We start from the raw sequence: 24,721 nt of genomic DNA on the forward strand, positions 1-24,721 counted from the left end.
AGCATCACTTGTTTCAGAGAACAATAGTAACAGTGGGGTCAGGCTCATCTCATCACTATCATTGTGGTGAGTCAATAAGAAACAATAACAGGCCACAGTCAGGCCTCGCTCTGATATGCTAACTTACTGCGACAGTCATCAATCTGTGTATTGTTCACTCACAGTTTGAGAAGTGTCTGTGTCTGGATGAACAGAAAATATAACACAAACGCACTTGATCTGTGGCGGTGTTGGAGCGTATGTCCTTTTGTGAGCAAGTTCTGCCATCAGCATGAGCAGTGCTGCATTTTATGCTGCTGCCACAGATGAACAACATGCTGCAGTTCTTATTTTTAACAGTGGATGCTCTTGTAAAGAAGATCTGTCTGACGTCAACAAGTGGTAGCTGATTAAGAATCTAAAGGAAGAACAGTCCTACTGTTAACTCCACAGTATGATCTTTCACACTTAGTGTTTGAAGTTTACAGAAGATTTCAAAACAAGTACTCCTTGTGTGGATATGATCAGCTGTGCATTTTCCCCCTAAAAAACAAACAAGCCCTCAGATTCTACCCTGCTGCATTCCAGTTTGGCAAGCGCCCCATTCACTGCCTGCAGAAATTTACAAAACGGGATTGTACACAACAAGATGAAACAACAGAATCCCAATAGTGAGAGAGAAATTGTATTTTCTTTAGAACTTTACATCCATAGTATTTTTGAAATTTTCAGTGAAACTATATGACTAAGGTAAAATATTTTGGTGTCCTCGTTTCTCATAATATTCTCCATTTGTGGATCTTTCCTCCTGACGGTACTGAGTCAGATTTGTAGGCCACTTTGTTCACTCACCTTTTTAGCTCTTCTCACTGATTTTCCATGGGACTGAAATTCAAATAATAGACTTTATTATCCATGAACCATTTTGAACTAATTTGGCACTTCACTTAGTATCCTTGTTCAATATGGAATAAGTGCCTCAATCTGTACGTCATGATGCCATCTATTCAGTAATATACTTCAGTCCCTCCTACAAGTAAATACAGTATTTCTTTTTCTTTGATCTTCCCTGAATATTTGCTAACCAAATCACAGCAGGGAAATCAGACCAGCCCACCCATCTCCAAACCTCAAATAAGCTTTTGAATAGGGGATTTTACATACTGCAAGTCAAGTGTAATGATGTCAGCAACTGTGACTGTTAAAAAAAAAAAAGTTCTTATTTCTTTGGGGTTGGAGTTAATAACGCAGTATTAGTTGTAATCCTCATGTAGATGTTGCTACTAAAACAGAATGATGCTAAACAACTTTAGAAGCTCTCTAGGAACACATCACCTTACAGTACAGATATTAAGTTCAAGAGGCTGCATGTCTTGTGCTTTCAGACTATAGCTTCACAAAAATACTAATCTCACTTAAGCCATCACAGAGACTCTGTAGAGTGATGATCTAATCATTGGTCAAAAATCCTGCAAATGTCTAAGGCTACACAAATGATCAGAAAAAGCACTCTCCTAGGGTATTTAATCTATTTATTTTTGTCCATTATTTTGTTAAGGTTGTTCAAGCTGTTGCTAAAGCTCTCACAAGCATGCAAAAAAAGCTGTGCACGATGGAATAAAATCCTTGGACGTCTCACTGAAATGGCATTATACAGTATATAGAAATAAAGTTGGGAACAATGAAAAAAATATTTATTCAAACATAAATATTTTTAATGAACACATTAATTTATATTGCAAGACGATGAAAAGGGATATCCAAGCTCACTATTAATTATGATAGAGAAAAGAATTGTCAATTAAATTTTACTGAAAACAATCTACAAGCATTTCCTGCTGAGCTGTTCCATTAAGGACTACAAACCACAATTTAGACAGAGGTCAATGTAAATTGCTTTTGCTGCTAGAGCTCTGAAGTCCAGCATGTTTTGTAAAGTAAACAGTGAATCTTGTATATGGGCAGAAGACTGCAGGGTTGTGTCTGTTAGTAGGAAACACTCAAGTACACATTAACTAATATGTATCACTTGTGAAAGCTGTCTGTGGTACAGTCAGGAAAGGGTACACCAATGATGGCATCATGGTAATTTTGTTTAACTTTTCAAAGCAAAGCAGTTCTCTGCACCATCTGTCTCTGGCAATACAGCTGGATCTCAGCACTCCTGTAAACTTTGTTGCAAGACAACTGAGGCTGTCAGACACAGGAATTTTCAGGTATAATATGCAAAAGCAGAGGCAGCAAGAAGCAAAGGCAGTTCAGTAAATGAGGTAAATGTAGTTGTGTGCATCAGTGACCAGGAATATTTGGTGAATATTTTAAAATAAGGTAAATAAGATATATCAAAGCAGTATGTCTTAGTAGCACCAACCAGTCACAGTTACATGTGAACTGCTGCAAAATATAACATATCTAGCTAAGATCAGTTACTGGCCACATGCTGTGCATGACAACAGTAGTTTTCAACCTATTTTGTTTTTTGCTGTTGTTCCTTTGCAGTGTTTTATTATTTTTTATTATTATTATTATTATTATTATTATTATTATTATTATTATTATTATTATTATTATTATTATTATTATTATTATTATTATTGCTGTTCATGTAATCTTTTTTTTAAATAAATCAGACAAAAAACAACTGGTAAGTGCAAAGAAATCTCAATATAAATCTGCGCTTTCAAGAATAACAGAGTTCAGTAATCTGTTTGTGGATTGCTTTTACTTAAAGAATGATTTTATATTACCCTGAGATTTTAAGAAATATAAATAGGCCAGCCAAGGCAAAATAATCAATTTACATCAGTGAATTATTGCAATGTTTGATGTTACCAATTCCAAGTCATGCTGTATCATTAAAAAACTGTATTTTTGCAAGTAAGAATTACAATTTCCGACTTTTGTAAACTGGGAATCATGCACCTAGCAGTGGTGGTAGTGAACATCAGATTAAAAATCTCAAGGCTAAAACACAACATAAATATTTTTACTGAAGGATCTCAAGGTCAGGAGGTTTTGTGTTGTACAGGATGCACACTTGTTTAATAGGGGAACAGAAATATCTTTATTGTAATTTTAACCTAAAAAATATTCAAAATATTATCCTGATTGGGTTCCGGGGTCTATAAAAATATGAGGTAAATGTAATGCCAAGCATTTTGCCAATCAAGGAACAAATTCTAGCAACTTTTGGCAAACAAAAATTGACTATTGCTAAAAAAAAAAATTATATAGGTGACTATTCCCTGAGTTGATTCCTTTTCAAAGGAAAATCTGCTGAAAGTACTTTAACACTTATAACCAAAGATTTAAAATCACATATCCTGTAGATGCTGAACTTGTACCAATTTATTTAATTTTCAAAGCAAATATCAAAGTTCTCGACAGAAACTCGAAAAGGAAAGAACTGATCACTGATGGACTTTACTGAGTGCAATGTCCGCCTGTGTGCTTTTTACAAACACACAAGCTCCAACCAATATCTGAAAGAGGTAACAGAAGTGAAAATATTTTAAAAAGCATAAAAAAAAGACAAATTGCAATGATGATGTACTCAAACATCCCGGCATCAAATTAAAACCTAAATTTGTTTATATTTTATTGACCCCAATGTTAGTAAAGGCAGATTTTCTGTTGAATTTGTGTCTGTTATAAATTCTTACTACTTATTAGGAAATCACAGGCTCATTTTCTGTGTAAAAAATGCTTGGGCCTTTGTGTGTTGTTCCCCCAAACTGAAAGATTAGAGCCAGGAAAGATGAAGCTTCTGTCTCAACATCCCAGCAAGGTTCAGTTCAGCTGAAGTATTCAACAAACAAAGGGCTCTTTCATAGAAAGCAGCTAGCGGTTAAACCAAAAAGGACCCACAGCAGAAACCCAGATGAAAGTCAAAAGATTATTTTCATCAGTCAAATAAAAAGGGTAAAAAAAAAGCACAAAATCTCTACACATTTTTCAAGTCAAAACTGTAACTCAAACTAGATTTGAAAATATAAACACAAAACTTCACTTTGAATTGTATGAGAGGTACTTTTACATTGCTTATGGTTTAAATACATTGTGGTTATGGTTTAAGAACATGTATTGGCTGGATGGATGGACACATGTCTAGATTGTAATCGGTGTGGTAGACTAGTGGCCTGTACAGGGTGTCTTTTTCTCACTCTAAATGAATACCTAATATGTAAAAACTTAATTAGACATTATGATAGAAAAAAATACCTACGTATTTGAAAAGTCATTTCATCAAGTACTTTTTACTCTTATGTTATTGAGTAAGAATACCTAAATCAGATTTTAGATTAAGTCTCAATCCCAAAAGATTTTTGATATACAGTAGATACTATTTCAAGAATTGTAACAGTCAATGCATCTCATTAGTTTAACAGAGAAGGAATAATTATTTTTAACCTATTTTATGTAAAAGCAATTTCATTTTGCAGTGACTTTTTTATTATAATACATACCTAAAAGCAGTAAAACCAGTATTTTTACTCTAGGCCGTGAAAGACTGAGACTCTAATATCGGAACAAGCCTAAGCATAATTTCTAGTAGTTTATAAGGTTTGTAACATAGTACTGCTTAGACTTCTGCAGCCAAACTTTATTCTGATAATAAAGTGGGAAAGGGCTGTGGGAGGAATTAAGATTTTTAAATTCAGTTTATGATGAAGATATACTCCTGATTTCTGGATCTATTAAGCTGTTTAAGAAAATGTATTGACACTCTGCCATGCCCTGTATAATATAAGAAAATAACCTTCCTCTTTGGTGGACTTTGCTTTTCAGTGAAATGCAGAAACATGATTCACATAATTTGACCACTGTTGCTGTGCCACTTTATCCCACATAGTAAGGAAGTAATTTAATATAGGTGACATATTCAAGGACTTATAGCAGGCAAATAGAGGGGATGGTTTTAAGGTGTGGTGAGGCTTACACTACAAAACAGATGTTTTCCACGCATGATTGAGTTTGAAGCCTAAACATCAACATGAATCCATTCCCAGAGGGATGGAGGGAGATGTGACAGGGAGCATCTGCCAAATGGTGGAATAGCATAAAAAAGGAGATGGAGAGGAAGAAAGAGGATGAAGGCAGGACAGACATGACAGAAAAAAAAAACAATCACCTAAAGGGCATGTGAAATCTGCAACTAGCTCACACATTCAACCTCACTGTCTCCTCTTAATGAAAAAACAAAAACTGAGGAGCAAAACATGCAAACGACCCCATTGGCTGCTTACGTGGCATTTACTCTGCTTTTCATGTTATCAGGTTATTGTGGGAATCAAATCCCACAATTTGATTGCGAAACAAAAAAAATAAGTCGGGACATGTTTACATATGTTTGCGTGAGTGCAGTATTGATCTGAGCACTGCTAAAAGGATAAAGGATTTCAGGCGAGCCTGGCTTTGTCTCCATCACGTCACCAACATTATCTTTACAGTATGTCCATGTGTCTTTACAGCTACCCTGTTTAAGGCTTTGCAGAAATAGTAACACTAAAGCAAGTAGTCAAAATGGGGTCAGCAAACAGCCAGACAAATTTGCAGCACTTTGAGAGAAAAACTGCTGCATTTAGTAAACTCAAATGTTTTTTGTAGCTGCTTTTCTGTGTAGCATCATTAAAGCAGATTAATATTACTTGCAATACTAATATACTAATGACAGCTTAACTATGGTATGGTTGTATTTCAATTGACCTATGTTGAAATACAACAATGTTCCTATCGACTCAGATCAGTTTCCCAGTCTCTCCTGAAGGAAAGCACATTTCCACAACATGATACCACCACCACCATGTTTCATGTAGGGGGTGTTATACTCAACATAACATGCAGCGTTAGTTTTCCCACACACATAGCATGCGGGCCAATAAGTTCAACCATGGGTAGACAATGATCTAATCGAAGTATCCAAAGGGAAAATGTATGCACGGGGAGAACAGGGAAACTGCATGAGGAAAAAAGAACCCTGGCCAGGATTTAAACCTAGGACCTTCTTGCTGCAACACAATAGTGCAACAAATCGTGCCACTGTGCCACTATTCATTAACCCATTGAGAAGGTTTTCGAATTAGGCAGAAGAGGAGAGGGGTGGGAGAGGGAGGTTTGGAAAACTAATCTAGACTCAACTGCTGGAGCAACAACAATGGTTGTTAAATGGTTGTTAAAATACCACCATATCATAACAGAAAGGTACAACTGAGGCCAACCACATAAAGCTTCATACTAATTTAACCGACTTGTATAGCATTTACAGTAAACACACACGGTTTCAGGAATTCACAGCACAAAATCAACAGTCATGGAGATAAAGACAAAAAAAGCAGAAGTGTAAACACACATACAGCATACTGTAGTCTGTTAGGAGTGTGAACTAAAAATATAAGGCTAGTAAGGATAGGATCTGTCCTCACTGGCAGTTCATAAAAAGCTTCAGAAGCAGGGGACCTGTGTCCCTCAAGTAGCCTGTTTGAGTGCCTGCTATGACCCACATCCTACCTCCTAATACTGGGCCACTTACATACTTTGACTGAACATGTACCATAAGCTGCAGGAACATCAGAACAGCCCTAAGATATTAATTACATACCTTGAAGTTGCACACAGAACGAAATAGGATCCCTATGGAGTAACTCAGGAATCTTGATAGCCATTTAAGAGCTTCAGTTCAGCAACACAAAACAATACTCAAATAAAAAATAAATGAAATCAAATTTAACAAAACTAGAAGGACTGCATGAGATTAAAACTCCCAGCTCAAAACTAAATGATGTTTAGATAAAACATACACATTAGACTGCTTTAGTTTTTATCTGGCAATTCTTCATACAATATATCAATTATAAGAGGAAACAAAAAATAAATTAACATTTATTTTTTGATTAAACATGCTTTTAAAGCATGTTTAATTAAATGCTTTAAAAGTTACCTTTGAAATTGAATACACAAAGAAAAATGTATTTCTTTTTGTGTTAATTTTTAAAATTATTATTTTATCACCAGAAAACAGATGTTTATCAAAGATAAACGGGATTTTACAAGAGTTGAACTTATCCTTTTAGTACATATAGCAGAAAGATAATTCACATTTCTTAAACCTCTTAATCTACAAGTTCAAGAAAGGTCAGCATATCTGCATTAATTTTTTGCAAGAATAATTAAATTAGTTCATGGAATCTATGAAAAGTGAACACATTGTTTTGCTACTACTTTATTAGATCTTTTCATGTAAAATCTATTTCTACTCATGCACCCTAAAAATCGTTTCATCATGTTTCTCAGGCTAAAAGTAGAGGAAGAGAAGAATACATGCTGAAGCCATTAAACAGGATAAGATATCCTAACCTCACAGCTGACACGTTGAACCACTCCAAATTAGATTTTATCCATACAAATTAGCTTGACCAAAACATCCAATCAAGTTGAATTAAATTTTATTTCTAATAGTACAATTTTAAAAAAAATCTACAGCACAAACAAACAAAAGCTGCACCATATCTCAGTCCATCACCTCATGGGAACTGCCAAATAGAAAAAGGCTGAACAAGTGAGACTCTTCTGAAAAGGTTTATCTTTTAAAAATCAACATCGCAACAATGCTTAGCTGTGGAAAAGGTACTATGAGAGAGATGAAAGCAAAGTGGAAACAACAATCATTCAAAATCATAACATCTAGCAAAGCTTCAAGCATGACGGTGATAGGTTAACAGTAACAAACTTACTGTTAAGAGTTATTACTGATGGCCAAACCAGGCCAGTCAAACCTATCCACAGGCATCATGGATACAATTTAACCCCTATGTTAGAAACAATCATGGAATTAAAGTAGGTTTGTGTAACTATTATGAAAAATATGCTTTTTTTACGTATTTGTTAAAAATGTCACCACAACATAGTGACAGTTTCAACAAATACATAAAAAGCATATTAAAAATTTTATAAAGGTTACAAGTGCAGCTTTGAATTTGAATACAGTCCCTGCATCTCATCTTAGAGGTAGACCCAAATAAACTGTAATATCATCAAAAATATTTCAGTACCATGAATTAAAAAGGTAAAACATACATTATGCACATCTACACAAAATTGTAAAGGAAAGATAAAAAAGGCTTTGAAGAAATGCTATGGGTTGTTTCTATCATGGACAACCTCCAAAAACAGTAAGACACAAAATAATCTTTACTAAAGAAGATGGTTTTAATGAATGCTGTATCTAAAAATTCTAATGGAAAGTTGAGAGGAAGGAAAAAGTGTGGACCCAGAATAGAGACAACCACACTCTTCATCGGCTTGTGAGGCAAAGCCCTTTAAGGGATTGAACAGAAATTTCTAAGGTTTGGGTTAAGGTTAGAGCTATCATTTCAAGAGTACACTTCAGCACAAGAAGAGTCTGACATGGAGATCTTACTTGTTATTCAACAGAAGAAAGAACATTTTGCAATGCAGTTGGAAATCGAGGTCCCAGACTCTACGGAGGGAGTGAAAGGACACAGAATCCAACTTGCTTGAGGTCCTGGATGAAGTTTTCACAGTCAGTAATGATTTTGGATGCAATGTCATGTGTGAGTGCTACAACCGTCTCGCATAAAACTTTAGAGCAGCTCATGCTTCCTTCTGCTGACAAGCTGTAAGGAGATGCTGATTTTATTCCCAGTAAAACTTGGAATCTGCGCACACTGCCAAAAGGACCAAATACCTGCTTTAATGACCCTAATATATGTGCTAAAATGGCCAGTAAACTTAACTGACCTACGTCCTTCACTATAGAGACTTTTTTGAGTATTGTCAAAAGGAAAATGCCGAACACCAGTTTAACAATTCAGATGACCTAAAACCCACTATTAAAGCAACCCGAGATTCCCAGACACCTCAGCAGAGCCACAGGCTCTCCACCAGTGCTGTCACCTCTGTACGCTGGTGAGACCCGAGGAGCCTTGGGGGATTTATCTTATAAATATGTAAATGTTTTTTATGTCCCACCAACTACAGAGATGCAGTAAAGTGCTCTCAATTTTGTTCTGTTTTTCTCCTGGTAACAAAAAGAGAATATGTTGCAACATTTCAGATGTTCCACACGCAGATCCTTTATCTTTTCCCTCTATGATGTTTAGACTAATATTATGCAATGATGGAAGCAGGAAAATTATTTTCACTCTTGAATGACAAACTATTATTTCTATTTATGTGTTATATAACTACACATCAAATCATGAAATGGTGTGTTGGAAGTTCAGACATTTTTAAGTCAGAAATAATAACTTAAATAGGTGAGATCAATTTCTTCATTTGCTCCCTTTTATGAAGCTCCAATGGTGACAATGAAAGCTAATCTTATATCTACTTTAACAGAGACAGAAACCTGTTCCTAATTTAAATAACAACAACAATCACATCCTTATATCCAGGTGAAAACTGCCCTCCAAAGTGTTAACAATAGACATTGCGCTGACAGCACTATGTTGCCATCTGATACCCTTCATCGCCTTCCTGCTGTTGATGGTCTGGGGAGCTTCCACTTATTGTCTAACACTGACACACACATTTGCAGTCACACACAAACACATGCAACATCTGCTGTTTTAACCCCTGCTGCTTTTATGTGTGAGCATGGCAGGGAGTGCATACAAGAACAAGAACTGACCTGAGAGTGAGATTAACCTTAGATGAAGGGATTGGAACTAATGTAAGAAAATTGGTATTTTCCTTAAGAGAAAAAAAACCCAAACAGTTCTATTTAAATAACAGAAACAGCCAGAGGTTTGCATTGGACAAACATTTTGGTGCGTAACTAGAAAGCTAGAAACATGCTGTGTATTTAAAATAGGGCATTAAAATCATAACTCCAGCATAAACTAGAATGTGTTTCCAGAATAAACAGAAGCTTTGCGTTGATGCGGAACATGTGTTGTGAAAACAGGAAACAAACCAAAAATATGTGAACATCCTCGGGCAAGACAGCTGAACAGGAGCAGAGACGGCAAACAGCCGCAGAGGGAGTTAGCAGGGAACTCTCCTGGGCCTTTAAGCCAATTATCAGAGCTACATTGATTGAAGCAGCACTTTAAGGCCTCGTCTACACAAGCAGTCCCTTAATACACTGGTCAAGAGAAGAGAGTGTCTCAACCACAAATTACGTAAAGATGGCCATTTCCACCCATTATGGCGTCACAGGGACAAATCCTTTCAGACATGCTCATGTAAATTTTTTTTTTTTTTTTTCAAATTGAAAGTTTTCAAATATTATAATATAAGGGCACTGGCCAAGAAGGGGGCTGGGTTATTGATTCCAGAGCAAAAACATGACATATTTGGAACAGATCAAAGACATTTTATGAAATAGTCACTAAAACAATAATTAACAGATGTAATATGAGAAATGCATCTGAAGCTTGAAGTAGGCATTGGAGTTACAAATGTGAGTAACGAAGAAGAACCTGATTCAGTAGCTTTTCAACCTGGTGTTTGCACTAACCAAACTTCATTTGTACCCTCCAGATTCAGGTGTAGGACACAGATCGGGACCTAAAGGGATAGTTTTGATTTTGTGGTCATTATCAGTATTAGTTCCCTTGCCAGAGTTTTTAGAGAAGTCAATAAATCACAACAGCAATACAAAGTTAACAACTAGTTAGACAAAAGCCCATGTTTTATCTGATTTTGCCAATTTAAAACAATTCAAATTATTCTTATGAATTGGTCAGCCGGGCTAGCTGTTAGCTTTTCATCTTTAATATGATTTTTTTGTTTTCTACTATCTCAATTGGTCAATTAAAGGCAAAGGAGCCACTAATAATAATAATAATAATAATAATAATAATAATGATAATAATAATAATAATAATAATAATAATAATAATAATAATAATAATAATAATAATAATAATAATAATAATAATAATAATAATAAATCTCTTTAAGGCTCAGATGTTGACTGAAGTTGCATATAAGTGACAAAAACAAAGATCTGTGACCTGATTTGAACTCAAAGACTTCACTTGAAGTTGTGCTCTGAAGACGTGAAACTTGACTCATGTAATGGTGAAGGAAAATCCTAGGTTTATACATTGTTCTATTTTTGATGGTATTCAAATAAAAGCAATATGTGACATTATAACATTATAGTCGGAATAAATACACAGATAAATAAATAAAAAAATTAAATGCTCAAACAGGTATGCATATTATATATTCTCCTGTGAAAATGTCAATTTCATAAGACAAAGGAGTACATGATTGGATGTCAAAACCCATAGTAATACAGTGTTAATGGTGGACTACACAACATTCATGAAATGAGAGTAATTAAAGACTTACAAGATAAACTGGAAAAGATGACTTGTGAAAATCTTTTGTTTTGCTAACAAAGCTTCAAATGACAAAAATAATAATTTTCCCAGCAAAAAGGCAATGGTTTTCTCTTGAAAAGCTGCAGCTTATGTCAAAACATAAATTAAAAATTAATTTAAATCCACTTTGTACAAACTTTTGATTTACGTGAAACCTTGACAGACCTTGGGATGTTACTAAATATTACACTTTGACAGCTTGGCTTCAATTAGTGCTTCCATACAAGTTTAAAGGAGATGCTGGCCAATAATGATTTACGAAGAGAACAGGGAGTAAATCAATGTAGGAGAGGCCCTTAGATAATGATTAAGCAAATAGCCACTCCGCTCCAGATCCTGCCTATGGTTAAAGGTGCAGTTAGGAGCACACCATGCTGAAGTAGTCCAAAAGAACTAAAACAGGGTTAGGGGAAGTTTCAACACCAATCTGTAATCCCTTATTCTGTTTCATGATGACGCAAGACAAATTGAATGTTGGCAGATCTTTCACAACCTCTCTTTTACTACAATTTCTGGTGGCCCAAAACCTCTCAATGAACAGCACATACAACTTTCAGTTTAACACATTTCACTCTAATGGACAAAATCTAAGCAGTGCTATTGAGGACATATTACTACATTTTTTATAAGTGTAAAAAAATCACGTAACAATACTTATTATCTTGGAATGAACACTTTTAATGAAAACACTGCATGCTGCCCTCACCCATCTGCCCCTTACACCCCAGTGCACCTTTTGTGTTATTTGTGGTCACTATTCTTGAAGGAAAAAGTAGCGATATTCAGTTGGTTGTAGTTTGCCATTTGAGCTGCAGCATCCTACAAGCTGAACCAAGCTAAATTTCTTCTCCAGGTATCAATGCAACACATACAACAATAGAATGATTTTTGTCTTTCTGATAAACTCTTGTATACATTATTTTCTCTGTGAGAGAATATTGTATTTCTATTTACATTTAAACAACTATACATATACAAGTGTGTTGCATATGAAATATACCAGATAGTTAATTCTTCTACTCACTCAAGTAATTTTCCACAGGCCCTTAAAACCTTAGCAATTAAGCTAGGGATGCAGGATTATGTTCGTAATCGCTAGCTATAAATAAAACTGACACATTCTGCAGATTTTTTACTTACCACTTAAGTTTATATTACACAATATTAGAAATGCAAACAAACAAATAATTCAATGTATAAATAAATATTTTCTTCCTAAAATGTAATAACATAGCATTTCTTCAGTGAATGTTTGAACTTTTGTAGCAAAGGATGAATCTGCAGCTAAAAATACTGTAACATCAATATGTGAAAAGCTCAACTCTTTCTGCTTGACTTAGCATCAACTTAGTGTAGTGGGGATCAGTTGATAATATTTTTCAGTTCACCGATTATTAATTGCATAGCAAAAGGTGCTTAATGGTAGACTTTTTTTTTTTTTTTTTTTTTTACAAAATTTGAAACAAGTGAAACAGAAATTATGCCACTTGAGGAGTTCAAGGTGGAATATATTTAAACCATTTCTTGACATCAGTCCTGCATTGGACACCAATGATAAGTTGAAAAATTAGACAGGATTGTCTGGTACTGTCTGGAATTGGTTGAAATCTTAATTAGCAGACCAGGACTACTTGGTTTCATTTGGCAATTATTGATCTAATCAAACAAAGGTCTGGGGTTCATCAAGCCTCCATTTTCTGGCCATTTTTTTGTACATCTATTTGTTCCCTCTAACTATGGTTTCTTTCAGTGAAACCACATGGATGAACAGTCATGAAGCCCATATCAAGAAGTTCACAAGTCATAATTTCCACCAATGCATAAAAATCAGAAGCTATTTTATCACAAAGCTATAAGACTAGATATCAGAACTCAACTAGACTAAAACAGCTGAAAAACAAATGAGGAAGAAACCTGCCATTATGGAATCAAATAAAATTGTATCATGTAACTAAATCTGTTTACTACTCACTTAAAGCATTGTTGGAGTAAATGGTTGTCCACATAAGATACACACACACACATCCACGCGCATGGCCACACACACACACAAAAGTGCAAGCTTTTATTTTCTATATTAATTTTTAAATAATGATAATAATAATAATCAGGTGGCTCCAGCTCCCCCAAAGTCCTGGATCATATTACACTAGTCACCAGTTTTAGTCTTTGTAATATTATACATTTTAAGTACATGTCATATTTATTGAGCAGGTACGACTCTTAGACCTCTGAGGCTATAGGATAACTGTTCTCAGGTTTGGAACTAATCAAAGCAAGGTATCATTTAGTATCTATGCTCTTAAATTATGGAAAAAACTCCCTGAAACTCTAAGAGGAGCAAAAACCTTTGCCTATAGCTTTAACCAAGACTTAAACATATTATTTACTTTACCAGATTAACTTGTAGACATTTTCTTGTTAATGTTTTTCTTGCTTTGAATTAAATTTTCTTTACATATATTGTATTTTTTGGGAAAAACACTTTGAATTCCCCTGTGTATGACTGTACACACTGGCCTAGACTGAAAGAAAAAAAAAATATTTGTGAAATTAAGAAAAATGTTTCTCAACTTAAGTTGTTCAGCTGAATGTTATATGTTAGGATTTATTTCTGAGGTGCTTTTTTGGCACAATAATTTAAATATAACAAACATTACCTGGGTTTCCGATTACGGAAAGTGTGGCTTTCTTTCTAATGTAACCTGTTTTATATGTTTTGTTTTTTTACAAAATGGACCTCTAGCAGATTCCTTGTGATTCTTTGAATTAAAAGATAATGGAATTGCCATTAAAGGGGAGATTAGAAAGGGAGAGAAAACCCAGATACAAAATGTTGCTACTGCCCAACACAACAGGCTATTCTTTCAGCTCGCGCCACAACACTCCTTACAGCTGAGCCCAGCCGCTGTTCTCCTGCTGTTCTCACTGCTCCCTCCTTCCTTTCAATATGGGGGGAGAAATGGGGGGGGGGTGAAAATGAATAGTGGGCAAGCACATGCAGTCTGAAGCATCGTTAGCTAGGAATCTTGTACAATGGCACAAAAGATAGAAAGGCTTTTAATTTAACATCTTCATGGGAAAGACTATTTGTTGGGGAAATCTAAGGCTGAGAAGGAGGAAGAAGAGGGTTACTCAAGGAGATACAAATGTAGGGCAAATGGGGAGGAAAAATAAAGAAAAAGATGCTGCTGCAGGAGCTAACAACAGGGAAAAATGTCCTCCAACAGCAGGCGAGTGTGTCAACACATCAGTGTTTAAATTCAGCCCATCTAACCATCTCTGATGATGAGATCCCTCATCATCACAGAAGCACACAGCAACACATCGAAACATATGAATACTGAATCACAATCTGCGTAAGCACTGATTCCAGCCGTCTCTACACCTGAATGTATTTCTGCATCTCTGTATCCGTATATTCTCCCCACCCACATCGCAACCAATCTAATCCCGGAAGCCAGAGCATCACTCCCATGAGAAGAAGCAAAATGTCAGAATTACCTCTAAAACGTCACTGCTTCTGCTCTCTTCCTCTCTACGCTAATCCATGGAATATTTCAAAACGACAAATCCGAGCAGGCTGACTCGGCTTTTCCTTCCCCATCCAAAACCATCCATGGATCATGCAGCTGTCTTTCCACCCATACAGGCTTCCAGTTTACAAGCTCATTCAGGCTGGCGGTGAGTCGGCAGCTGCCGTTTTTCTTCAAAGCTCCACAAGCAGAGCAAATTAGAGGTCCAGCCCAGCTTAGAGGCTAAGCCAATGTGTGCTATTCACACTCCGGTTCCTGTCTGAGGCCAATGGCTGCAGCCTCAGAACCCCCTGCATACTCCCGCCCACTGCCTCCCTCCCTCCTACTCTTGTTCTCTTTCCTTCCTCTCCTCTGTCTTTTCCTTCATCTCCTACTTTCTTAGTCATAAATATAGACTCTTGACATTACCTAACACATGGTCTGTTTAGATAAACAATGAGCAGTGTGCAAGTCTCCACAGTGAAATAAAAAAAATAAATAAATAAAAACCTCGAGGGGCAAGAGCAGGGTTAAAGAGGGGAGCAAAGGGCATAAAAATGGGGCTCAAACAATAGACATGGACTGTGCAACAGATGGTAAGAAAAGGACAGTTCAAGACAACACAAGATAGAAATTCCTAATAATTTAGTACAAAGCACAGAAAACTGGTGGTCAATGTCTGGCATTCACCAGAATTTGTTGAAACCAGAGATTCAGAACCCGGTGCAAAGTCGAAGAAGTCTTGTAATCAGACAGTACAGGCCGGTAACTGCAAGGGCATAAGATGGTACCCAGACAGTTTCTTTATAAAACCCAAGACTTGTTGTTCGAAAAGCAAGTCACACAATGAAATGTTATTTATTTGTCCTCATTGTCATATTAATCAAACTAAACAAAGTAAACTACAATGACCTTGCTGAAATTAATCGATATACATGAGGTAGATGAAACTAAGAATGCTGGATGGAGTTTTTTTTTTTTAAAGCAGATGCAATAAAACCTATACTATAACCGGTTTCTTATACTGGCAAATTATGTATTGACAAGATAGCTACCCTAATGATTACTTGGACTATTGGGGACAAATAGTTCAATTACAAAAATTGTCAAAACTATATTTAACACTGTCATAATAAATGTAAATATAGTTGTATGCTATTGAAAAACTAAGTCATACTCCTTAGAAATTTAGATGTAAACTGTTTCATTCGAAAATGAGACAGACATCTCCAAAAAGGTAATATAGACAATGTAAAAGGAGCATCAACTTTGAGATTTGAATTATTATTTTTTTTTTTACTTTTTATTTAATTGAAAAATTGCATTTTGAAAGAATTATTTGCATCCATCTCAACAATTAATGCAAAAGGCTTCATTAGCAGTATACCCATTCAACCCTTCTTATAATAACTAACCAGATTTCTGCAAGTTCTTCTGGTACTGAAAAATATATTTGGCCTGTTCGATGGACTTTCACTGCTATCGATTAGCACACTTGACGCATATATTAATGACTTTGGTGCTAAAGTTTATAAATAGAACTAAGATGATCCTTTTAATCAGTATTGTTATTGCAATATTCAATAACAGCATCGTAATTATAGATTTTTCTGATATTGTGCAGCCCTATACATCACAGTTTGTCAAAGTGGGAATAGTAGCTCCATTTTGTCCTCACTGTGGGTAATACTATTAACCTTTAAGTCACTAGAAAAATCCCACTGAGATTAAAAATGACTTTTGCAACAGAATCCTCACCAATACTGGCAGCAGCACAGAATTTATAAAATTCTGCCTATAAAACAACCAAAACTACACAAGTAGTTCTAGACTCAGATAAAACTGAAAGTACAGATTGACCGATTCTGAAGGCAGGAATTTGGAGACATACTGTATTATAATTTTTACTTGCACTAGACAATGATTAGCTTAAGTCATCAGTTTTCCAAAACATCCCCAAAATAACTGTGAAATGGTGCAAAGTGAGTCTAAAATAAGCCACTTTTTTGTATCTGGAAAAGTTGACCATAAACATGATTAAAATTTTTAAATGCAGATTCTCATTGTAACCAACTACAGGTTAGAAATTGTCAACATAATCAACAAGTGCCGTTTTTTTTTCTCTTGGAAAAAAAAACTGTAAAGTTAATCATAAAGCCGATTTGCAGATTATCTAAGGTTAGTTTACAAATCTGGAGCATGGGGCACTACTCCTTTAATGTTTCCTTGATATTTTGTTAGCTCTGTATGAGTAGATTATGGTTCTCTACTCAATGCAAAAATATCTAACTGTTCTCCTAAATCAAGCAGTAGTGCCACTGTTACAGTAGATTTTATTAGCTCTGGCTTTAGTTTCAGCTTTTAGAGGTCAATGTGGAGCTAAAAAAGCCCCAAGAGAAAAAGGAAAAAATATATATTAATCAACAGGAGTGGGAGTGATTTAAACTCAGACACAACAGCAACATGAACACAAATGTCAGCAAAGAAAGCTAAAGCATACCTAATGAAGCAGCATCTCTTCTAGCTTGGAAGCACTCAGGCTAGCTAAAATGCAAGTTAGCTGCTCTTTCCTAGGACAGCAAGCATGTCCAAATCATCACAAGACCCTCACACACAAGACTGGACCATAACAGAGGATATTTGTGCACTCCGTGAGTTAAAGCACTTAATTTCTTCAACCTCCAAAGGAGGGCCATCATCAGCACCATCATTAACAGGCTAAAATAAAATTAACTAAAAAAATCTTACAGTAAGAAAATGAACAGGGAGCAGAATTTAGCCCTATTTTAACTGTTTAATCAGTTAAATAGGCTCCCTTACTGTATATTAAACTTAAATTAGCTCAGGTCTGCTGTGAGTATGCAGAAGCTGCAGTCTGATGGTTTTAAGTTGACCTGAGTAACTGGGGAGAGCCTGTCAAACATCTACACATCCTCACTTGAGCATTAACAAGATCAAAGGATGATTATCCCAGAAACGCTTGATGAGGCACAGTGAATAAGGATGATCTATTACATCAACATTATTGTGAGCTACATTTTGTACGCATAATCACGGTGGGTCAGCATCAAGATTAATTAAGTTGATTTGCAGAAACTGGGACGAGGGTGCAGTTTTGTCCTAAACTCCAGGTGCTCAAGCATAGGAAGAGGTTATGGAGGATTTACCTTCAAATACCTTTCAAGTGGGATTGGACGAAGACTGGGAATATCAAAACAACATCAAAGACCACCGCCTCCATGGCTGCCAATTGACAAGCCAACCTCACAGATGATGAAACAAAAAAGACAATTTCTGGTTATAATGGCCTACATATATTCTGTGAATAATTTAATGGTGACAGATGATGTTCCTTTGTGTATATATATCCACAAACAGCTATAGATATTGCTCGACAATCACCCTACTCATAAAACACGAACCTCTCACACACACACGTAAACACATACAGAGAAAGTCTGTACTTGTCTTCATACACCATTGCTATGTAAAACACTGCTTGCCCAGCCTTCTCTGCAAGCCAAAATGCTTTTGTTTCGTTCACTGTTGACAGAGCAAACTGTGTGTTATTTGGTCACATGAGCAAAAATATGAACTGTGCATGTTTGAAAAGCAGGGGAACCGAAGCTGGGGCCCACTCATCCGTTACTAGAATGAATGGCCATCATTAGCATGAGGCTCCTCAGCAGCACCCTGCAATGCAGCGACACACAATGGCGAGTGCCACGCTTCCCCCTCAGAGAAGCCCTTTTGTTTGGGCAGCATCTGGACCTGACCTCCCCGCATTCAAGGCTGATGACCCCCCTCTCATGTCTTCCCTTCTTCTCTCCAATCTTAAAACCTTCCCTGCCTCTGCTTGCTAGCCCTTCTTCCAGCTAAGGAGAGCGGCCATGTCTTGCTTCTTGAAAAGAATGTCTGTGTATTAGTGAAGCTTATACAAAGCCTGCAGGGTGAATCAGAAAAGCAAAAAGGAAAAAGCACCAGGGCTATTGGCCATCTGTCCCTCTGGGTTGGACGTGCCTGCTCCGAGCGTACATGCCCCCCTCACATAATTCTCCCCTCACATAATTCCCACCCCTACTCCCACCATCCCTGATTCCCTAGCCTATATACACAGCATCAACCACACACACACACACACAAACACTCTTTACCAATGCATACACCACAGGCTGATGGTGGATGATGGTGAGAGCATCAGAAAGAGGAAAGAGAGAGAGAGAGAAGAATACAATAAGGAGCTGCCACTTGCCTGGATGCTGAAAAGAGCCTGGAGCCGGGAAAAAAAAATCCACCAGTAATCCCTTACTTTGTGTGAGCGGCAAACAGAAATTTGTCTCCCACAATGATTTCCCCAAGATCGGCAATGGAGTGGAAAACAAGGAAGCGAGGGAGTGAAAGACAGCAAGAAGGGGAGGGGAGGATGAGAGAAAGAGAGAGAGAGAGAGAGAGGTGATGAAGAGTAAGAACAGCAGAGGCAGGGAGACAGCGGGAGCAGCTAGAGTGTGACAGAGAGAGACGGAGAAAGGCAGCCGCCACCGCCAAGCCACAGGGACGCTGACACTCGCTTGGAGGATTTGAAGTGAAGAAGAGAGGAGAGCGACAGAGGGAGGGATCAGGTGGGGGGAGGGAGGACTGGTTCACTCTGTGGTTCAAACCCTGGGATAACGCAGAGATAACCCTCATCTACAAGCAGCAGCTGTAGATGTGAGAAGGAAATGAATCCCAAGAGAGAAAGAGAGAAAGACTTCCCTATCGTTCGTGACATTTGCTGCACATGATAACAATGGCCATCTGTAGCAACAAGCCAAAGAAAAGGAGAGGAGGGTGAGTGTTCTAGGATGTCCTTCATATAAACGCTACATTCATGGACATGCTTAGGTGAAATGACCAAACAAAAAGTATCTATATCAGCTGATGGTGCAGGGAAAAGCACCTGTTTGAGTCAAGCACTGCAAGAGAGAACAACAGATCCACTCAGGAGAGGGGGAGGAGACACAAAGAGACGGAGACAAAGAAAACACAGGCCAGAGACGTGTGGCTTTTATTTGACTACTTTTATCATTCTGCCTTGTCATGCTAAGAACAAATTTGCATGTGTCTATGTGTTTTAAGAAAAGAAAAAAAAAGACACAACAACAACAACAGTGATTGTAGGTCACCAACAAAGAAAATAAGGTGGAATGGAAAACGAATTTTGTAAAAAAAAAAAAAAAATTTAAGTGAAGTTAAAGATAAACTCCATATAAGCCAATATAAGTTAAGATAACTCAGTATACTTTATATAGAAAAAGATAAAAAGATAAAAATAATAACCTTAAATAAACTTTTTAGACAGCTTATCAGTGCGAGTTTCATTAAAAAACAACTGATTTTTAGCGCCATATTTGAAGGAAGAAGGAACATTATTGTGACATCCCTACAATTTTGTACAGTTTTGGGATGACACAAATACAATGTGTGTGCCTTTTTTTCAGTTTGGTTTTCTTTACAATTTTATGGTGAAGTTAGATATTAACTATTTCTTTCTGAAAAGCCCATTGACATTCTTTATAAGAATCTAGTTATTGTTCAGGCTAGGGATAACAAAAATACTGAGAGGTAGAGTAAAACATCAACCTTTTTCATGGGAACACTACATAATGAAGTCCTGTTTAACAATTTTACAAGTACAGAGTCCGATCAGATGTCCAACAATTCATTCAGAAACAAAGAAGCTTTAAACATAGGTATTTAATAAGTAACAGCCATCAAGTTGATTATTAAATGTTTCCTTTGTTAGATTTCTACAACCTTAATGAGCAACAGGGACTGCTAATGTCCTCCAATTGTTTTCCTTTTAATTCATGAATTACTTTCAAGCCTATGTGCTCTTGACTCCATAGTTTGTCCTCAGCATGTAGAAATCTATCTGTCAAATTGTCACCTTTGGAAGAGTTGGAGTTGTTTATCACATAATCAGGCAGGAATCTATTTTCAATATATCAGAACATTATAATCCGAGGCAGGGCACCGAGGGAGGCTCACAGAGAGGCGGATTTAACAGTCACATGGCTGAGTGCAAAAGAAGCACAGAGACTGAGAGTAAAAAGGCCTCGATCAAGAGCGAAAAAGAGAGTAAAACTGCATCCATTTGCAAACTATATTTTCCTAAGGTGCAGTCATAACCAGGTACATGCAAAACAGTAAACAAATCCTACTTTGAACAGAGAAGAGAACTGAGTTGATCTCTTCATTTGCTTGGTTAAATCATAAAAACATGATTGGTAAGAACATTAAAACATTTGATTACTATCTTTACTAATTAATACAGCAATGGCAACATCAAAGGTCCAAAGAAATTAAAATGATCCATAACCGTCCTGGCATGTTCATTTCTGAGGGGGAGCAGCAAAGAGCCTGGGTCAATTTGACCTAGAACATCTTTTAATATGGAGTAGTGTCAGAGTCCAAACATTTCTCCCAAAACGTTCTTGTATATTATCATGACTAACAATTTCAATCAATATTTAGTGCAATGATGTTCTCTACCTTTAAGAAATAAATGATGAATGAGAATAATTCAATTTGTTCCTCAAAAAAGTAAAACCATTTAGATTTTTTAATGTGTACAAGGAAAATCTTGACTGAAAAATCAATGGTTATGCATGAAAATTATATTGTACCCTAATTCTTCTCCAGAGCTAGTAAAGCTATTTAGCTGTTTGGAAGACATATATTGCCAGAATGCCCAAAAATTAGCTTATATTAATAGTCACTCATCTCACACCTCAGCATATAGAATCCAGGTTACATGTTGTATCACACCAGTAATCCTGACTGCTAACTCTTAAGGGGTAAAAGGCATCATATGGCTTTATAAGAGTTTGATGTTAAATCATAGCAGTCACAGTGTTGTTGGCATGCCAGTGGTTTTATTAAATTCACTAGGCTGGGCCATAAATACTTCCTAAGCTGGAGGATATTAATCTTTTAATGTTGCTTTCTGGGAGTGCTTTTTTCCTATGTTGGTGCTCTTAACAGTACTGAAATCTTTATTTTTCAGTGCAAGTGCTTTTACAAAGATGCCTATGTTTCATTCGGTTTTTATTTTTATTTGTAAACTATCAGCATCAATGTTAGTTCATTCAGAGTTAAACTGCATTTTAAGGTGAGTGATGATTTGGCTTCCACTTAGCAAGCAAAACACTTAGAAGTACTCTAGAAAAACACTGAGAATTGTTGAACTTTTCACTCGGATCCAAGTATTAGGCAGCTAGGAAGTCTGGCTGGTTTCTAAATATTTGGTTTAAAGCTATTCTTTATCTATTTAATCACTCAGCTTAAGGAACTGCTTTAGTTCTGTAAACAGGACAATGTTTTTATGGGCAGTATTAACAAAGCATTTAGACAGTGCTTAGAATTTTTCTTGTTTTAAAGTACTAAAGATTATTTTTAGTGATGAAAGCAAAATGAATCAGAACAAGATGATTTTTCACTACAAAATTAAAGAATTATATTTGAAAGACAAAGATAAAATAAATAGGAAAGAAGGCAAAGAAGCATAACATTGTGTAAATTATGATCGTGTAATGCCAAATGATTTTTCTTATCCACTCAGATGTTCTTGTTAAAGCATGATGTCAGGTATTTTACTCACAAGGCACAGCATGGCGATATAAATTGGCGCGGATAGTCTTCTGCAACTCATGGTCAGGTGACGTTTTCTGAAACCTCAAGCTCAAGAAGTGCTTCAGATCTTTATTGAGCTTGTGACCTGGAAAAAGGAATCAGAAAAAACAACTGAAGTTTAAAATAAAACAACTTTAATTAAGAAGGTAATTTTATTTTGCTAATAGGTTACAGCAATTGACTGTAATAATACAGTCAGAATTTTTTTATCTACTAGTGTCTGTAAGCAATTCCCTGTTCTTTGAACATTTTTCACGAGTGCAAATAATTAAACTTTTTATGATGTATGCTGTAATTCTTACAATATTAAACATTATGAATTTTACAAACTCATAAAGATTCATGACTTTAGGAAAACATCAGAACAGAACAAACAAAAAGCCTGAAAATGTGTCACTGCTAAGATCCCAGATAAAAAATAAATAATAATAATCAAAAGAAACAAAAACAATGTTCAGCGTTTGAGCCTCACATCAATAAGACACACAGTATGCAACAGGATGGTTCACTCACTGGAACAGGTTGCAGCGACTCACTAAAAGTTACTCTGATTGGATAAAATTGCACAGCACACCCAGAATTTACCCAATCATATGTGTGTTTGCTGCTGACTGAGTTTGAACAGAGCTCTGATGCTCACAATGGGGCCAGATGGCCAGAGCTCGCTCTCTCGCCAGGGTCTCATTTAGGACCATTTAATGATCTCCAAATATATCACCATGTCTGCCAGAGCTGGCAGACAGTTCTTGGGGGAGGTGCCATGTCCCCTTGTCGGCCTGGGATCCCAGCAGAAGAGTTTCCTCTGGTTTCTGTGCTTCAGGATAACAAAGTCTGCTCAGTTTCCTCATTGGAAGGTTAGTGATGGATTTCCATTTTCTAAAGTTCTCTTATCAAAATTTGCATAACAGTAAAAATCTGTGGTTCTTTTTATAATTTTTTCTGCATCACAACCTTGAATCTATTTCAGTGGTATTTTGTATAATAGACAAAGTAGCACAAAATTATGGAGAAGAACAAGGACATTTCTATACAAATAAGTCTGAAAATTGTGCTATGTATTTATAATATATTTTCCCAAGACTATTTATTGAACAGATTTTAATTTTACTTACTTTCTTGCTTCCTTCACTGAGATGAACACAGTAAATTTTTGTAAACGACTAAGAAAAAATGTGCATCCATACAGCAGGATGCAGCAATGCACTGTAGCACAGAAAGCACTTAGCCTGGTATGGGTTGGCAATAGAAGTGAACCAGTGATGAAGATGAAAGTCATTCAGTTAACTGGTGATAAATGTAAGAAACGCTAGCCAGCTAGCCAGGGTGCCAGCTTGTTACCAGTATCCTCAAGCACCTTGTGTCACAAAATGCATTGAAGAGGTCTCAAATTTTTACATGACAGAAACATCCAGGAATAATAAAAAAACAAAACTATATAGAATATACAAGATTAAATAGTGCTGTAAACAATAACAAAATGCTGAATGAGATTCAGCCTAAGAATATTATTGCCAAATTCAAATCTTCTCCTGCTTTGAAATATTTCTGCCCAGATGTCGAGACACTGCTTGGTATTCTACGTTGCTACATTTTTCTATTCCTAAACACACACACGCATCCAGCCCACTGTGTGTAATTCAGTGCAAGCAAAGCACAGTCAGGTAATTGTTACCTAGCAACCAGCCAGTGCTGACGACCATGATTACGGTCCCTGCTAGGCAAGCAGAAGTCAAATTGTTAAAAGGAAAACAGATACAACAGCATTCTCTCTCGTTTCGCTCTTTACTGGAAAGACATAACATAAATAAACATTTCTGTTATGTTTCTATAAATGCATTCTCTGCTGCTTCCTTTTGATTTATACAACCCACCCACAAGTAAGGATAAAATATGTAACTCGTTTGCTAGCATTTGTACTCATCTTCTTGTCAGATTTCCTGGCTCAGACATTTTCCCAGAGATAAACACCCTTGTCAGGAATGACCTCCTCCTGCAGGCACACAAAGTGAGCGTTGACTGGGCCCCCCAGGTGTCATGCTCCATCAATGAGAAAGTCATCAAATATTCAATATTTATGTGGATTAGAACTGTGGGGATCAGGTAATACAATCACCCCACTGTGCTGCGACTTTGCTTTTTTTTTGGTTGTGAAGATAAAGGCTTATGTAAAATCTGATCCATTTTCATTGCTCTTAGATATGC

The 24,721-nt window shown here is 36.4% G+C and overlaps 1 protein-coding gene across 1 annotated transcript in view; it reads right to left on the reverse strand.

The window, feature by feature from the left end:
- Window positions 1–24,721, reverse strand: part of LOC122829370 (membrane-associated guanylate kinase, WW and PDZ domain-containing protein 1-like) — a 60,886-nt gene that overhangs the window by 9,010 nt on the left and 27,155 nt on the right. The window contains exon 2 of the mRNA XM_044113905.1: window positions 22,488–22,604. Within this exon, the coding sequence (XP_043969840.1) occupies window positions 22,488–22,604 (117 nt within the window). The remainder of the gene's footprint in view (window positions 1–22,487; window positions 22,605–24,721) is intronic.

The sequence above is a fragment of the Gambusia affinis genome, linkage group LG01 (assembly GCF_019740435.1).
Source record: "Gambusia affinis linkage group LG01, SWU_Gaff_1.0, whole genome shotgun sequence".
NCBI classification, from domain to species: domain Eukaryota; kingdom Metazoa; phylum Chordata; class Actinopteri; order Cyprinodontiformes; family Poeciliidae; genus Gambusia; species Gambusia affinis.